Source organism: Aplidium turbinatum, chromosome 5 (assembly GCF_918807975.1).
Source record: "Aplidium turbinatum chromosome 5, kaAplTurb1.1, whole genome shotgun sequence".
Lineage (NCBI taxonomy): Eukaryota > Metazoa > Chordata > Ascidiacea > Aplousobranchia > Polyclinidae > Aplidium > Aplidium turbinatum.
The window spans coordinates 27,294,422-27,312,155 of NC_137476.1; the positions used below are offsets into that span (position 1 = coordinate 27,294,422).

A 17,734-nucleotide genomic window follows, 5' to 3' on the forward strand; every position below is an offset into this window, starting at 1 on the left:
TACAATTTCTGGAGCAACCTCTAAAACCTTCTATAATTGAATGCGTATCATGAAATAGTTGTATCATAAAATAAATTTTATGAATGATAATGTCTTTTTCCACAGGAGTTGGACGCTGGAAGCAAAAGATCATTTGTGCTTTCTGGTCTTATACCTGGTAAACCGTATGTTGCGAGAGTCTGTATGGCTTTAGTACAACCTGCAAAAGATTTAATTTGGAGTCTTCCTTCAGAACCAGTTCAATTTCATTCATCACGAGCAATTGTACGAACTGTTCCACGTGAGTTCGAATTTTTACAATTTTTAAGTGTTCTTGTTTTTGACTTTTTTATCACTTGGCTTAATGCATGATCAAAGTTAAGATTAAAAAACACATTTAAGTTTGCCATTCTGGAATATGTCATATTTGTGTGTTATTTTTGCTTGTCAATCAATTCGGTTTTTATGTTTATAGATTTTCATGCAACTCCTGGTACTACTGCAGTAGAAGACCCAGGTAAAGCAGTTTATTTTTTCACTTTCTTGAATGGTGCTGTTTCATTCAAGTGTTACAAGTTACAGCATGTAATGAAATTTGTCATTGCAATATACCAGTTGTATGATTCGTTTCAACTGCTCGTTTCTGAGGTCTTGATATTCCTTAGATCTGGGAACTCCTTCGATGCCTTTGAGAGCAAGCTTTCTTTTTCCACCAGACTCGCTTTTAAATCGTTATTGTTTCATAAATCATTAGAACAACAAAGTATAGAAAGACTAGCAACTTCAGAGCCGGATTAAGGGTTTATGGGGCCCTGGGCTGAGCTGAAAGTGGGGGCCCTTATCAAGTGACATTTTTTGCTAATAATTAATGGTGGAGTGGGGCTATCGACACGGGCCCAGTTGCATGTATCTGTGGCACCGACCCCCAAACGGCGGACCAGTGGCGTAGCCAGAAAAAAATTTTTGGGGGGGGCAAGTATTTGATGTTTTGAAGAGAACAACAAAGTGTTTGGTTTAAAGCCATCGCCACTTGATGTGCAGTGGCGTATCCTGGTGAGTTGAAGCAATAAAAGTGGTAGGGGGGATAGAGCGTGCCGAGGGCACGCGTATTCTAGGGGGGTCCGGGGGGCATATTTACAAAAGGTTCCCTATTTTGTGCCTATCTCGAAAACTGACCAATCAGGTGCCGTATCGCTTTCTTACGTCAACTCATTTACAAAGTTTCTTTGCGTGATTGCGTCGAGCATCATCTTGATTCTTGGGTCATTGTTTTTTAAGAAAGGAGGAATGTTTTAACTCAAGCCAAATAAACTTAGTCTAAAGTAAACGCAACAAGAAAATCACTTTTTGTCCAATGACTAATTATATCTACTTCAGTGAAATGTTTGCAGCATATATAGGAATGACATGTAGGGGTGAAATGCTTTCTTTTTATCCGATAGTCCAAATCTAAAATTGCAGATAAAATGTATTGTAAGATTTGAATAATCATCACGGTTCATTTACTTTAATTACTGCACATTGTATATTCAGTGATTATTCGATATATACAGAAATATTACGAGATTTAGCCTCCCACAGTACTAGCCTAGCGATTAGCCTGCCAGACAGACAGCAGAGCAGACACAAACAGCGAGCAAACTAAGGTTGCCAAATGTTTTTAAATTTATAGCCCAATTGCTACTGAAAAGTAGCCCAGTCGTCGAAAGTGATGAAACAAGTCCAGAATATAGTCAAAGTTTTTTTTATGAATATAGAACAAAACAAGAAAATACGCCACTGCTAACATTTTTCCGCAACTTTGAAACAAAACTAGCCTAACTCCAGGGGAAAACCGCAGAACTGGCAATCCTGGAGAAAACCTACGAACTCGACGCAATCACGCAAAGAAACTTTGTAAATGAGTTGACGTAAGAAAGCGATACGGCTTCTGATTGGTCAGCTTTCGAGATAGGCACAAAATAGGGAACCTTTTGTAAATATGCGTCCGGGGGCATGCTCCCCCGGAAATTTTTTGAAAAATTACACTCAAATAATGGATTATAGCGCTTTCTGAAAACACTTTTAGGGTAATATTTGTATGAAATTTATTAGCAGATAAACAGCTATTAACTTATTAAAGATAGCTTTTACACACGAACGGGCAAAAACTGCGGCTAAAATTAGAGAACACCAAAAACTCAGCTACACAAAAACTCAATAACTACACAAAAACCCAACAGAGTAAACCATTCTGAAATTGCTTCCACAAATTAGTTAAAAGAAACGTAAATCGCGTAAATTTTGCGCGATTTACGATTTGCAAAATTTATTGGTGTCTTTCTGTGTGTCTAAAACAAGTCCTAGGGAGTGTTAATAGCCAGATGTCTTGGAAAACGATATAAATTTCTACAAACTTTATTATATTTTCAACAAAGGGTTCAACTTTGGAATCCAAACTTGGAAAATTAGGGGGAGGCATGGCTTCTTTCGCCCCCCCCTGGCTACCCCTATGCAACGGATCACCTTCTTGTTTTCCCTCGGCTTGCCACCCGGTGCAGTAGGTGGGACCTGTCACTGTATAACTCCGTTGCGGAAGAATGTGTCAATCTGTGGTGTATCAACGAACTTTAGAAGACTCGATAGAAGAAGAACTGCATCATTATTCATATCTAACTGACCATCTTGTGTCAGATAATGTCTTCAAAACAGGCAAACCATCTAGGAATTTTCGATGGACTTGCCAACGATGAGTAGACAAGACGAGCCATGAGTAAAGGCTTTGCAACAATTCAAAAAGCTCAGCGGCAGAATGGCATGTTTCTACAGGACATTTAGGCTACCGATTAAATTAAGTGAATGTGCTGTGCAAGGGACATAATGAGCTACACTACATTTCTCGCGCAGAAGAGCTTGAATACCGTTATACTTGCCACTCATATTGGCAGCATTATCATAACTTTGACCCGTAATCCGTACCATTTTCGGATATGAAAGTAACTTGTCAAATAAACATGTTTTTTTTGTTAAAAAAACAAAGAAAAATTGAATAACTGGGGTTGGGCAGGGGTGCTGCAGCACCGCAGCACATATGGGTGAGCCGCCCTTGCTTGTTTGAGATACGAATTAAAGCAGCAATCTCCAGCTGTGCAACTACAAAAATTAGTAGATTTTTTTCTTTGAGGTGGGGGCCCCCAAAAGTGGGGGCCCTGGGCTTCAGCCCAGTCCGCCCCCCCCTTAATCCGGCACTGAGCAACTTATACAGTATAGTACATTGGCCTATTATAAAACTACTCTGTCTAGGTTTGAAATGTCTTATTTTAAGTACTGGTAGTCCACAATGCATTGTAAAACAACATTATTTACTTCAGGAAAAACGGAAAGCCCTCTTCGAAAGCGGTTAATCCTTGTAATAAGTCTTCCAGTATTGTCATTGCTGATCTTAACCATAGTCTGTTACATTTTGGTTTGCGGTCCTTGCAGTCTTTGTCCTACAAATGTAAAGATCCCCAGACCATTTCTCATGATAACCATGACAGAAGAAGATAACAGAGAAGATTATATTCAGGTAAAATTGCATGAAAAAAACAACAAATAAAGTTTGTGAACAATGATGAGAAAACTAAAAAAAGTTGAATATACGTTTCCGCTTTTGCAATGCTTACCTACCCATGTTTTTACTTTTTTCGCAATGTTCAAATGCTACTGATTACAGTGCTTACAAAGTTGCTGATAAAAATGCAACCAATTTTTATCTCTTGCAACTTGCAAAAACAGTTCAAGAAGTTTGCATTCTTAGATGATAAGACGTCATAGACAACAAACGTGACGTCAAAACAATGCTAATCAGTTGTTGCTTAAACGTCACAGAAAATCTCGTTTTTCTACGTCATGTGAAAAGGCAAAACTAACTTAAAAGGTCATATTTTGTTTTCTAACCATACCTGTGTAATATTTAAGCAAAAAAATGCAATAGATTCTTGTAAAGCGAAAACGTGCACTAAATACTGTTTTAATAGCACGTTTCACAATTTAAAGCATAGCACTTTTCTATGCTTGAAAAAACCTGGTATATTATTTGTTCAAACGCTTTACAGCGCTGTGATTTTCAAGTTATTTTGCCTGCAGCGTAACCAGGTAGCTATCCAAAGTCCAAATGTTAATAAAATTAACAACTCTTCTTGTCTTTCTTTGGATTTAGATGAAAAATTGATTTTTATCTTGACAAAAAGCCAAAAACAACGAGCTGCCGCTCTTGCTCCAAGTAAACAATTGCTTAGAGCGCAACAAGATACCTGGTTAAAGTCCACATTGTCATATAAACAACCTAACGGATATTTGGCGTAGCATGAAAAATTTGATTTACAGTATAAGAGCCTTGAATTTATTGTTGTGGATATGTAATTTAAAACAAAATAATAATCCACAATACACTTCTTGGTAGGCTACTAGTATGTAAAGTTTGACAACTGCTAATTAACAACTTCCATAGAAAGTTTTAACAACTGCTTATTTATTGTTTTAAAAATCTTTTCCTATTAACTAGTTTCAACCGGTTTATTTTACAGGATGACTTTGACAGCGACAAAGAAGCAGAAATGGTTCCTTTATCAACTCAAATTCTCGCTTTTCCACCAGCTAATGACAACTCAACAACACCAACAACAACTTTTGGGACTTCGGATGCCATCAGGTTACTTTGTCAAAACGAAAGATACGTCGAAAACGGTCACCATCAGCGTAGTCTAACAGCTGCTCAAGAGAACAACACGAGTCCAAGAGTAGACCATGCCAACGAAAATACGCCGCTTTTGCAAAACGGGTCTCTACCGGTGAATTTGTGCACCAATGGCACTGTTGGAAGCCATTTAAGCAACGGGAATGTAACTGCTCTGTGCAATGGTACTGATAGACTTTCTCACGAAAACGAAATCAAGAACACCCCTCGTTTGTCGACACATAAACACAACACACGAGATACAGGCAACGATTTAAACTGCAAAGAGGCGTCCCGTCACCTTGACGAGACGCCGCACCAACCGCTGGAAACCGTACGCTTGTGTCCTGATGTTCCCCACGAGCAAGACGGGAAAAAAAATTCTTTTCATTTTGATCGTAGCAAATGCAGGTGAGATAATAATTTCTCATGATTGAAACTGCTAAGCTTTCAACATCAAAAATTGTCTTTTTTCCTCGCTTGAGGTTGAAGGTTGAAAGAATGAATATTTTAACAATTCTTCCATTACATTATTTTTTGTGAACGAAAAACTCCGTATTGAAGTCTTACAGTTTTCGTTTTGCGCAGTTTTTAAAACAACTTCTGTTGGATACTTCAATTTAGCCCACTATAGACTATTGAACTAGAATCCCAACATTTTGTTCGCCCAAGGCGCATTTCTTAGAACACAAACTAAACGCTTGCGCGTGACTACAAACACGCTCCAGACAGCAAAATCTGTCATTTTTACATTGATTCAACGTAACTGCAGACGTCAATGTTAAAATGACAGATTTTGCTGTCTGTGTATGACTGGATCAAGGGTACTGCTAAAGCAGTGGAGATCGTGTAAAACCGGAACGTTTCTTCATAACCGTGGAATATTTACCGTATCCACAAATTTCGGCTTGTGCTACGCAGAGAAGCCAACTGAAACTTTCTTGCCGTTTTAAACCTTTTTAGGTAGGCTTCTTTATTGTTATCTTAGACGTTTTTCTTTAGCACTATGCCACTGTCAGTGTTACGCCTTTCTTCCAGTTTAAGCCACAATTTTCTGAGAAATTTTATTGTAATATTTCGTTCATAGCCCGGTTAAAAAAAATACTGTTGCTTACACATTGCTAAATTGAAAACAGCACCGTCTGATTTCAAAAGCACAAAGTTTCAGACTTTTTAAAAAGTACAATTTTCGATGATCTTTTTCGTTAAAATTTTAAACAAAGTGATAAAGGTCACAAAAAGACGAGAAATAATAGTTTTAGCCATAAAATAAGAACGAACAGCGTTAGTTTCCATTGCACACAAGCAAATATAGCTAATACAAAGGTATTCTTTCAAGAGTTCAGAAAATTATGATAAAAGCAAGATAAAACGAATTAAGAGGTAGGCTACCATTGAAACATCAATTTAAAAGTGTTTGAGAGTTGACAACTTTCAAGTTTTTAAACAAAATTCTTTCATGATCATGTAATGATGTAAACACACATTTTTAATCACTTCTTTTTTTCAGTGATGAATCTCAATGCATGGACTATGTGATAGACTCTTCTATGAGTTTTCCTGTCAACGCAGATGTGATGAACGAGGAATATATTTTAGGAAAACGTTTGGAAGAAGCTAAGCAAGGTCACTTGCTTCACTCGGAGAGCAAAGAAAAAATTCCAGACTATGTGACGCAAACGACTTGCTTGGGAAGAAACGCAAATGAGCAGATGGTGATGTTTGTGGGGTCACCAAAAGACTCCGTGACCGGGTCTTTGAATAACAAGTCTGTTTCTGCGTATGCTGAAGCAACAGAAAAAATGCGTCACTTGTTAGAACACATGCAAGCTCAAAAGACATGTCCTTTTTGCATGAAAAATTCTGCCACTATTCCTAGTTCTAGCGGTTCAGAATGCGAAAGCGAGGACTCTAACTCGTACCAAGTGACGCGTATTGAAGCACTTTGCTCGGATACGTCATCGCTTGACTCTGGATACAGTCCGGACTCAACCACGTCCACGTGAGGTCGGATCCGTAGTTTGTCCGATCTGTTGGACAAAATAAAACGCTGTACTTGCTGGGCTCGCCCGGTGGACACTTCAATTGCTCGTTAGTCAACAACAGCTACTTTGTTGTAAGTAAAGGAGACGGCTTTTCTTGTATACAGTATACGTTTCTTGGAATTTTTATTGCTCTTTTATTGTGGTACTTTTTACGTGGTAGGCTAGTATTTAAAAGCGTTTGAATGACATCGCCTACAGTGCCTTAATGCAATACATCAGGTTGAAATGAGTAAAAATAACATTATAAATCATTGAAAGATTTTTTTTGGCTACTTATAGCATACAAAATCTCTCTAAGTCCAAAGAAAGTTGGCGAATGCCACTGAATCTACACAACTCCGTAATTATTCGAAGGAAAGGTGTGAGAGTTTATTTTGCCCCCAATACTTTATTTATGCTTAAAATTTGCCCTTTTTGTGATTCTCACGATCCCACTGCGATTTGGTTGCCTTTTAGAAATATTATTGATAGTCTACTGGCCAAGGGGGACTAAATACACAACTTACTGTTTCTACTTTCATGAAGACTCAAAAAACTTAAATCTTCTTCGTCTTTTGAGCTTCATGGGGCGGAAGACAACCTTTTGCCTTTCCGTGGTGTCGGTGTTTCACCAAACACTGAAACACTGAAAGACTTCTGGAGAGTAGCCAATCTTTGGTCTTCTAGCTTCTTTGACCTGAAAATCTGAATGGAACCGGATTGAGTTGAGAATAGTTTAAGTGAAGTAAAACGAGCTAAAAAACTAAAAAAATCTTGATTTGTTTTAAAAGTTCTAAGTTATGTTGGCTTCTGTATCATTAAAAGTATCCGTTCAAGTAAGAATATCAGTTATTTTTCCCAATTAGTTATTGTGAAATTGTAGGCTGCAGTGCATTTGAGAAAACATCAGGTTATTCTCAACTGGAGGGATTAAGGAAAACGATTTGAAAAATAGTTCATTCTTGTATTTGGTTATTTAAATTTCGAGAAAAGTAAGTGAATGCTCCTGGGTTCTTCTGTGGTGGCGAAAATTAATCAACAATTTAGTCTACAATGAAAACATAACGAGTTCAAAATGGAGATACTAAACTCGTGTGAGGAAAAACTACTGTAGGGAAGCAGCCTCATAGGCTATGTTTGTTTCATTGTATCTTTGCGTTTGTTTTATTTACCTACCAACGATGCGTTTGTTTTTACAGTATGTTGCTACATAATTATTGAGATGTACGGTACTGCATGTAATATTTTCTGTTTATCCTCGTAAGTAGCCCAAGTTTATAAAAATGGATTTGGTGTATTATATTGTTCTTTTATCGTTTTTGTGAAAAAAGCTAAAAGTTTCACAGAAATGTCAACCGCTCAGCATTAAAGTCAACTTTTTCTCGAACTTAAAATTTTCTTGGCATTCTCGACCACAATGACTGACTGTTACCGCATAATACGCCCGTGGCTGTGTAAACCACAGTTTTTTAACTCAAACAACATTCCTATGAAGCAAGAGCCATAGCATGCTGTTTTTACGCGGTTTAAAAAAGGGGGTTGGATGAAGAAAGAGTGTTAGAAAGCGAATGATAATAATTTAAAGAATAATTGTGACGAAAAAATTGCAGATTTACATCCTTTTTTTGAGTTGTTTGCTTTTCAGACAGTGACGTACAAACATTATCTAATATCACTTCAGTGAGTCAGAATTTGATTATTCTGCGGTGTTGAGACAGTCCTTTTTATTAAGATTGATATATTGAGAGATATACGAGGAAAATCAGTAATACTCAACGTTGAAAGGAATATTGTTTGTCAATTCAACATAAACAATTGGGTAATAATCTGATTATTCATTCATTAGTCACACATATATATTTAGACACGAAAATTCCAGAGCTTTGTAAGCAATCCTTGTTGATGTTTTTGTAAAGCTTTAAAAAAGATAGCTTTTATATGCCTGTATGTTTTTTGGTTTACACTTTCCTTACCAAGCCGTTTTGGTGTCTAGATTATTTGTTATGTTGAAATGTGTTTTTTTTTTAGAAAAGAATAAACTTTGTACGTTGTTCCGGAAATTATGCCGTTATGTTCATGCCATTATACATTATCTTGCGTCCTCACAAGCTGCGCTGTAAAAGTTATCAAGCACAGTTTGTAGGCTAAAAAAAAATAAGTTTTTACGTGGCAAACAGGTCTTTGTTTCATGTATATTTTTGCCTTCTGTATATTTACATTTACGTATTGTATTTAATTGATGCTTGTAATTATTTGAGCATGTTACATGAAAATTTACCACAAGGTGGAGCCAGTGAGACATATATGTTTAGCGTTGAAATTCACCGAAAAAAAAATATGAAAAAAAACTAATCATGTGCTGATTTCCTCTGTCGTCTAAGGATCAACTTGAACTGATGAACAGTAAAAATGATATTTTTTCGTGGTGCATTTTCCTTAAGATTGTGGCATTATTGTTACATTAGAGTTAGACTAAGTGGGAGTCGGTCTGCTGTTTCTTTCTCCTTGCTTATTGGCTACACTGAAAAGTAGGCCTACGTAATTAGTCGATTTCTTGATTTTGCACTAAATACAGGTTATTGCAGCCAACCATAGCCTACTTGCCATAGCATTTCAACTTTAAATCGCGTTTAAGAAGTAAATGGTTTCTTTTTTAATGGCTTTATCAAAATATAACCTTGACCTTTATCGTATTCGTTATTTCGTTTTTTTTTTTTTTCAGTGTCAACATATATCCAAGATATTAGCTCTTGGTTTTCTTTTGCTGGCTCCACGTGTTTCTGTACTTTGCATTTTGTTTTACTTAAAATTGACAATAGTCTTAAATCTTTTTGTCATTTACAAGAGTTCAATACAACGTAACTTCAAACTTTTATTTTATTATCGGCAACGAAGTTTTTGAATGTTCTGAGTAGTAGCCTAGTTTTCATCTTTCTTGTAAAACAGACTTTACTTCAGGCTATGACTACAAACAGTGCAGTTGTTTTTATTTCTGACTATCACAGCAAAAACATGATAACCTACATCAGGCATGGCCAAATGGCGGATCGCGATCCGGTTCCGGATCTTTTCAACTTTTTTTGTGGATCTTTCAAGTTGGCTCTGAAAAAAACTTCAAAGTATTTATTTTAAAAATTGCTAATTTTTTTTACTTTTTTTTTAAATATTCATCTTCATGAACTCGTAAAAATCGCTGTAAGTAACAGGAAACCACGTTTCAATAGTATTGTAAAATCAAAGCCCACTCATCATTTTTCTCTCTAATACCAGACCTGTTCATTACAGCACACTCATTCACTGATTTTTAATCAAATTATGTATATATCGTATCTTGACGCCTTGTTTTAGATGTACCCAAATAATTCCATCTTTTTTGTATGATACAAAAGGAAAAATGCACATCTTCAGCCAGTGGCGTAGCCAAGGGGGGGTTTTGGGGGTTACAACCCCCCCCCCCCCCCCTCCGGCCCCCCCTTTGGCACGCGTGTGACGTCACGAATCACGTTATTGAGAATGATGCTTTCAGTTTCTATGTCTCTAAAACAAAGTTTGCCTAATTTTACACGAAACTGCATTAAAAGAGCGAGTTTTGCCAATACCAAACATTCGAATATCTCAGCCAGGAATTAGCAACAAGAAAACATAGAGACTTAGCTTTATTTCCGAAAAATGCCGAAGAAAACATGATCTTATCCTTTTGCTATGCCACCGGACAGCACTATGTTACAGGAATATTTATACCCACACTTTTGTTGAAAATGCTCTCAGAATGCACCGAATTTAAAGTAATTTTTAAAAATTTTCTGGGGGAGGCCCCCCAGACCCCCCGCCGCTGGGTGTCGTCTTCAGCTCATTGTGGATCACTAAGTTCTCAGATTTGCCGGTAGTGGATCATGGCCAAAATTATTTGGCCATCCCTGACCTACATCAACATAGCAGAGGTCTAGAAAAAGGTAGAAGCGACCAAGCCCGAACGGTAAAACGTGCTTTGAGACCGAAATAATTGGCATGGTTGCAAGACCTTCAGAAAAATTTAAGATAATAAGAAAATAAGAAAGAGCTCTTAAAAACACACAGGCTTTGCAGGCTAAAGCCTTGCCTATAGGCCACCGTTTCTAGCTAAACCTGTCTGGTCTATTTTGCTCTTTTTCTCAATGAGCTAAACGCATCAAGATGTGTTCCTCTCATAACCATCAGCACTCTTGATAACGCACCATAGCCGATCTTCATGGCAAGTGTCTATATTTTATAGGCTTTGCCTACAAATCTTGAAAATACCCTTTTCCGATATTGATAGGCCTATAGCAGCTGTCGGCAACCTGCGGCTCCGGAGCCGCATGCGGCTTTTTTATCTCTGCGCTCTGGCTCACTTAACTAGCTAGTACGGTAACTAGAGTTGATTGATGCTGTGATATCAGGCTCAGATGAAATGTATTTTAACAATGCCATCTGCGACAACACAGTCCTGAACTGCTTGCACACACTTCAACCTTATTATTAGCTAAAGGCTCTTCGAAACAAAAATATCTCGAAATATTTCGTTTTGAAGCGATATTGCTTGTCTTAATTTCGTTTTGAAATAATTTCTGACTGAAGATGTTCATTTCATTTTAGGCTATTTCGAAAACCAAGCCATTTCGTTTCGTTCTGCGTTCGAAACGAAACGAAATATACAAGGTAAGTTCATGAACATGCTATTAAATTTGGAGGTAGTCTACATTACAGTCAAACCATGGCGGCTTTTTTACTGATTGCTATGAGTCACGTTACACTGTTACCAATATATCAATCGAAATACAAGCACAGAAAAATGGTCTCAAGCTGCCTCTGCTGTCGACTCACGATTTAAGCTAATTTTGTTCGATAAAGAGGGACACCAACGTGTTTAAAACACTTTAAGAACTGCATCACAAAGTGAAAGGACATCTATCGGATGAACTTAGCTATGTTCATGCAGGAAACAGAAACGAATAAAACAATTGTTGCAGGTGGAGATGTTTAAAAGAGAAAAAGAAAGAAAAGACTTCGAAAAAAGTGCCAGCAGGTGATTTCGAAAGCGGTTTGTAACTCTTTTGGAAACGCGAGTGGATAGGCTACTAATAAACGAGTGTCCATTAGGTACAATAGTAAAAAGTGAATCCAACCTGATCCAACTCACCTTTCAATGGTGGCAAAATTGGCACAGATTTTGTTGGCTAGGCCAGCTACTTTCACTACAAGCGAGCCTTGTGGTCTCTTGCTGGTAACATTGTGGTACCTAATCCATCATCCTTGAACACATCAAAGATTTGTGACATGCTCTTTCTCTGAGCAACGATCGGGAGCTCTAGAAGACCCGAACCTTCTTCACACAATTTTACAATCTCCATTAACTGCGCCCCTTCTTTTTTTTGTTTGTAGGCTAGGCTATTGCATCATTTTGGTATGGAGTAGAACTTTTGTTTCATTTAAAAAAGCCCCTCAAAACTTGACATCGTTTACCCGGACATCATCAGCAAAGTCGTTTCAAGCATTTCGGTCTTTTACCAAATTTATTCGTTTACGTCTCTGCAATCCAGTGTTTTGTTCTGCTTGGCGGAGAAAGGATGCTGGCTGTCGACCTCTTTTCCTAACAAGGGCGGTCCAGGTATTAACGTTGGGGGGGGGAGCAATGTTATTGAGATTTAGCAAATGATTAGCCTGGCACAAACAAAGACGTGACGTCTCCCCTAGAATATTTAGGTTGAATTTGGTGCGTTTTGAGAGCATTTCGAACACAAATTATGAGAAATTCTATACCTTAAAAAACTCTCAACAGTGCTGTTGTTTAACAAAGGGAGGGATGAAGAGCTGATGTGCCCATGCCATGTCAAGTTGAAGCCTGAACAACCCAGCCGCATTTAGGCTATAGTTGAGAGTTGAGACTGAAGCCAGGTTTCACTCTTGATTGTTTCACAGCCATTTAAAAATTGACCACGGAAAGACAATAACAGGTAGCCTAGGCCTAATTCTGTCTACGCAATGTCACAGCATAATATTGATAGCCTACAGACATTGAGGTTGTTATAGATTTACTGTATAACTTCGAGGTTTTATTCCTCTGACAAGTTTTGAGTTGTTATAAAGAGGAATGAGGAAATGTTATGCATAGGCTACACTTCTTCTTCTTCTTCGTTTGAACCTTGTTCTTCGCCACTTCAAGGGTCGAGGGGCTCTGCCTTTTACCACCCTTGGGCAGTGGCGGCGACGCGGTCTAGATGTTTGGGCAGGTGTCGAGCAGCCATTGAATTGATTCGTCATCCAATTCACGCAGACCACGCACACCATTTGGCGCATGGTAGATGGCGCAGTTACAGATGGTGTGGTCTACGGTTTGTTCCTCCATGCCACACTCACAGATCGCGGATGGAGCCATCCCCCATTTGTGCATGTTGAAGCGAAATAGTCCGACGCCAGTACGCAGGCGGTTGAGCCGCACCCAGGCCTTCCTTGGCAAATGCATTCCGGTTGGATGGTGGCTGGTATCGGAGATGAAACTTTGGAGTCTTGAGGAGTTCTTCTTCCACTCCGAGCTCCATTGGTGATCCGCCCACGTAGCCGCACTGATGGATTGGTCTTCAGCACTTTTCATCAGGAGTTGTGCGGCACGTACAAATGGGTGTCTCGATTTCAGTCGCAGGGGTTTCTCGTTCACAGACTCGTAGAGACTTGAATAGAGCAAGTGGTTGGGGTTCGCAGCGCGACGAGAGAGAGACAGGATGGCTTCTTCGCGACGAAGCTCAGCTGGTTGGATGCCTGCAAGGACAGGGAGATTTTCCGATGGTGTAGGTCGCAGGCATCCTGTCACGATACGCAAGGCGTCGTTTATGGCAGTGTCGATTTGATGGCAGTGGGCACTGCGGCTCCAGACAGGTGCACAGTATTCTGCTGGAGCGTGAACTAGCGCGATGGTGGCAATGCGCAGGGTATCAACTCCGGCTCCCCAGCCAGAGCCGGCCAGACGCCTTAGCAAAGCTGTGCGTGTTGAGATCTTTTTGCGTAGTCACTCCAAATGTTGACGGTAAGTGAGCGACCTGTCCAGGACTACCCCTAGATATTTAGGGTTTGGGCAGAAGGGCAGGGTTTTTCCATTGGTGCTGATCTTGAGCTCGCGCTTTGCTTCCCGGTTGTTTAAGTGGAAGGCTGTCGTCACTGTTTTGGTTTCGCTGAGCTTCAGTCTCCATCTCTGGAGGTATGCCGAAAGTGTCGACATGTCCTGGTTTAGAGTCCCTTCTAATGTTTGCCATTGATTCGACAAGTGTAGAATGGCCAGATCATCGGCATAGGCGTACTTTGCGGATACCGTGATTGGCAAGTCGTGGGTGTAGATGTTAAACAGAAGGGGGGCCAGGACAGATCCCTGAGGGACGCCATTCTTAAGGCGTCGTAACCTGCTTGGTTTACCACTTCCGGTGGTGAGAGTAAAGCTTCTGTTGTAAACGAGCTCCATGATCATGCGGACCATGTGCCTGTCCGGGAGCAGGCGGAGCAGTTTGCAGGTGAGGCCTTGGTGCCATACGGTGTCGTATGCAGCTGTGAGGTCAAGAAACACAGCACCAGCCTTCTTCTTTGCCTCAAAGCAGTCTTCGATGTCTTGAGTCAAGAGAGTGACTTGGTCCACAGTAGATCTTCCACGTCGAAAACCAGCTTGCTCCTGGGGCAAGAGTGGGTCTATAATTGGTTCGACTCGAATGTAGATAAGACGTTCGAAGATTTTAAAAGGGATGCAGAGAAGAGATATAGGTCGATAGCTCTTCGGATCCTCTTGTGGCTTATGAGGCTTAGGGATCGCGACTACTTTGGCTCGTCTCCAAATTTTGGGGATCTTGAGTTGGCATAAGCAGGAAGACAGGAATTTTCGCAGCCAAGACTTCATGGCGGTGCCAGCATGGAGTACAAGTTCGGGGCAGATGTTATCGAGACCAGGGGCCTTACGGGTCTTAGTAGATTGTAGGGCAGCGGTGAACTCATCTGACGTAAACTCTTCAGAGATGCTTTCCTCGTCTGGTGTTGGGATTTTCCAGAGATCAGACGTTTCCCTCTTTACAAGTTTGGAGAACTTGCGATCACCTATTTTGTAGGTCCCATTTTTCACCAGTTCTGATGCGATGTTATTGGCAGTAACGGGGCATTGGCGGGAAGGGCGTGCTGAACGACCCGTAAGGTTGTTGACAGTACTCCATGCTATCCGGCTAGAGTGTGTAAAGTCGATAGTGTTGACGGTGTTTTTCCATCGCTCTAGCCTCCGTGAGTCTAGCCGATCGAGCAGTTTTGTTGCGGCTGAGGTAGAGGCAGCACCTGGTGAGGCACGAACGTAAGAGCGGTATAAATTTTCGCACTCTGAATCCCAGCACGGCGTGTAGTTCTTTCGGCGGCCGCGAGGGATAGCTTGTTTAGCTGCGGATTTGATAGCACGGCAGAAGTCTTGGTAGGCCTCATCCACGTTGACGGTAGAAGGTGATGGTAGTTCCGCCACATTTTGATTGGTTATGAGGCTGTAGCGATTCCAGTCGGCCTTTCTAAAGTTCCATCGCTTCACTGGGGCACTTGGGATGGGAGAGACAAGCTTAGGGGCAGTGATGAGCGAAGGTCGGTGTTGGGAACGTGGGAACTTCTCTAGCACACGTCTGTCAGGAAGAGAGCTGTCTGTGTCCATGCTTGCAAAGGCCAGGTCAGGGTTGGTGCCCGTTCCCCAGCGTCCGGACCAGAAGCTGGCTGGATCTTTTGGGTTGTAAAGGAGGGCGAGGTTGTTGTTCGCAGCCCAAGTAGCCAGGCATTCTCCGTCGCTGTTGATGTACTTGTAACCCCAGTCGGTGTGCTGGCAGTTAAAGTCACCAGCATAGATACTGGGTGAGGGGAATGCGGGTATAGATGATGGGTTCAGGCGTGAGGATGGTGGCTTGTATACATTGATGATGTTGTAATTTTCAATGCTCACACAAACCCATTCTATTTCTTCATTGACGGAGGAGTTTGCAAGCGTCCAGTTCAAGCTCTCATGGACGAACGTGGCGAGGCCATGTTTCCTGCTTTGGGTTGACCCAGCTAGTGAATAGTGTGGAATTACTAGCTTGTCTGCAGAAGTGCAGTGGGTCTCCTGGAGGAGGATGACAAGAGCTCGGTTCTTATGAGCGAGCTGCTCGATCACATCAATCTTGCTGGATGTGATGCCCTCAGCGTTCAGCTGTAAGATGGTGGGACGACGGTACTTGTCGACAGTGGGACTGCCGCGCTCTGAAAAGAGCGGTTCTCGTGGGGTCTTGTGCTGAGCGCTCCGGGTCGAGGTTCGGTTTTGACAGTCTTCGTTTCGCATATTTATAATGCTACTTACAGGGGGGACCGCATGAAGGTGACTGTTCTTCCCCCCTAAGGGAGGGATGAAGAGCTGATGTGCCCATGCCATGTCAAGTTGAAGCCTGAACAACCCAGCCGCATTTAGGCTATAGTTGAGAGTTGAGACTGAAGCCAGGTTTCACTCTTGATTGTTTCACAGCCATTTAAAAATTGACCACGGAAAGACAATAACAGGTAGCCTAGGCCTAATTCTGTCTACGCAATGTCACAGCATAATATTGATAGCCTACAGACATTGAGGTTGTTATAGATTTACTGTATAACTTCGAGGTTTTATTCCTCTGACAAGTTTTGAGTTGTTATAAAGAGGAATGAGGAAATGTTATGCATAGGCTACACTCAACATAGGCTACTGAGCAACAAAAGTGGGGGCCAGGTCAAAACACTGGGTCATGCTCCACCCAGTGGCGGATTCAGAACGTGATTTATGGGTGGGCCTAGAAAATATCTTGGTGGGACTTCACCAATAATGTCACTGCGGGCAAGCATATAAAAACTTAGTGTTATCGGAGCTTCTACACAAGGCGGAGTCTTCTAGGTTTCGAGTTAAAAAAGTTGATTACCGGTATATCATCATAATCCGAACTGTCAATGAGTTGTCTTTCAAGAGACAAAAGTGTCAAGTTGTCAAGGCGTCCAGTCAGCATGGATGATCTCAAGCGCGTTTGGATCCAGTGGCGTAACTACCCATTGGATCTTGTGGATAAATCCAGGGGCGGCACGTTGCTGGAGGGCGGCAAAATGTGATAACGTTGTAAACGAACAAAGATAGTCACATTAGTTTATTCTTAGAGATACTGAGACTGAAACGACCTAAGTTAACACTCATCTAAGTGAAGCCAAAAAAATACACAAGTTATGCCTCTAAATTAATTTGCAACTTTTTGAGATTGTGACTCACTATGTGGTATTTGTGACGGTATAGTGATACTCATGCTGTTGAAGTCATCATAGGCGTCGATTTTTTCTTAGAAGAGAGGAATTCTGGGTGGGCGAAAGTTTTCAAACAGATTTCATTGAATGTGTATTGTGGATGTTCGCAAATTCGCAATGGTTAGTCTTTGCCAGTCCTCGAAATTAGCTGCGGCACACCGCAATTGCCGTGGTAAATGCCGCCGCAAACGTCATAATGGCCATTCTGCTACGGCAGTAAAAATGCCGCCGCAAAATGAGCACTTAATTAGGACAAAAATTGTTCAAAATTTTATCCTGTGTTATTTACTCGCGGCGGGAGTTTAATCAGCAGAAACATCGCACCAAGACCTCACCTCGGACTATTTTACTTGCTGTGAACACTCACTCAGTCTTCGAAATTAGCATATTTTTGCTTCGTCAAAAACGTTGCCGAGGCTAAACGGCAAAAGTTGAAATTGCCTCGGCAATTGTTGTGAACGTTTATTATGAAAAAATTGTACCAAAACGAGAAGCGAAAAATATACTAGAGTGGTCTATCACAACCACACTGTTTGATTTGTTGTGATGTAATAACACCAAAAGTAGCGATAAAGCGAGCAACGCGATACGCATGCTGTTACGGTAATTTACGTTAAATAACTCATGGGGAAAAAGTAAGTTCATTTTGGGTTGATTCAACGTTCGAGTCAGCACAAATCGATTTAGTTTTTCCGGCGGGTTATAATGCGTAACAACAATTTAGAAATTT

At 40.6% G+C, this 17,734-nt stretch overlaps 1 protein-coding gene across 1 annotated transcript; it reads left to right on the top strand.

The window, feature by feature from the left end:
• Positions 1 to 3,476: 3,476 nt before the first annotated feature.
• On the top strand, positions 3,477 to 9,659 carry LOC145770448 (uncharacterized). Its single transcript, XM_082582101.1, has 3 exons — positions 3,477 to 3,526; positions 4,527 to 5,086; positions 6,186 to 9,659. Exons 1-3 carry the CDS (start codon positions 3,482 to 3,484, stop codon positions 6,679 to 6,681), a joined length of 1,101 nt encoding a protein of 366 aa, XP_082438227.1. The 5' UTR covers positions 3,477 to 3,481; the 3' UTR covers positions 6,682 to 9,659.
• Positions 9,660 to 17,734: the final 8,075 nt, after the last annotated feature.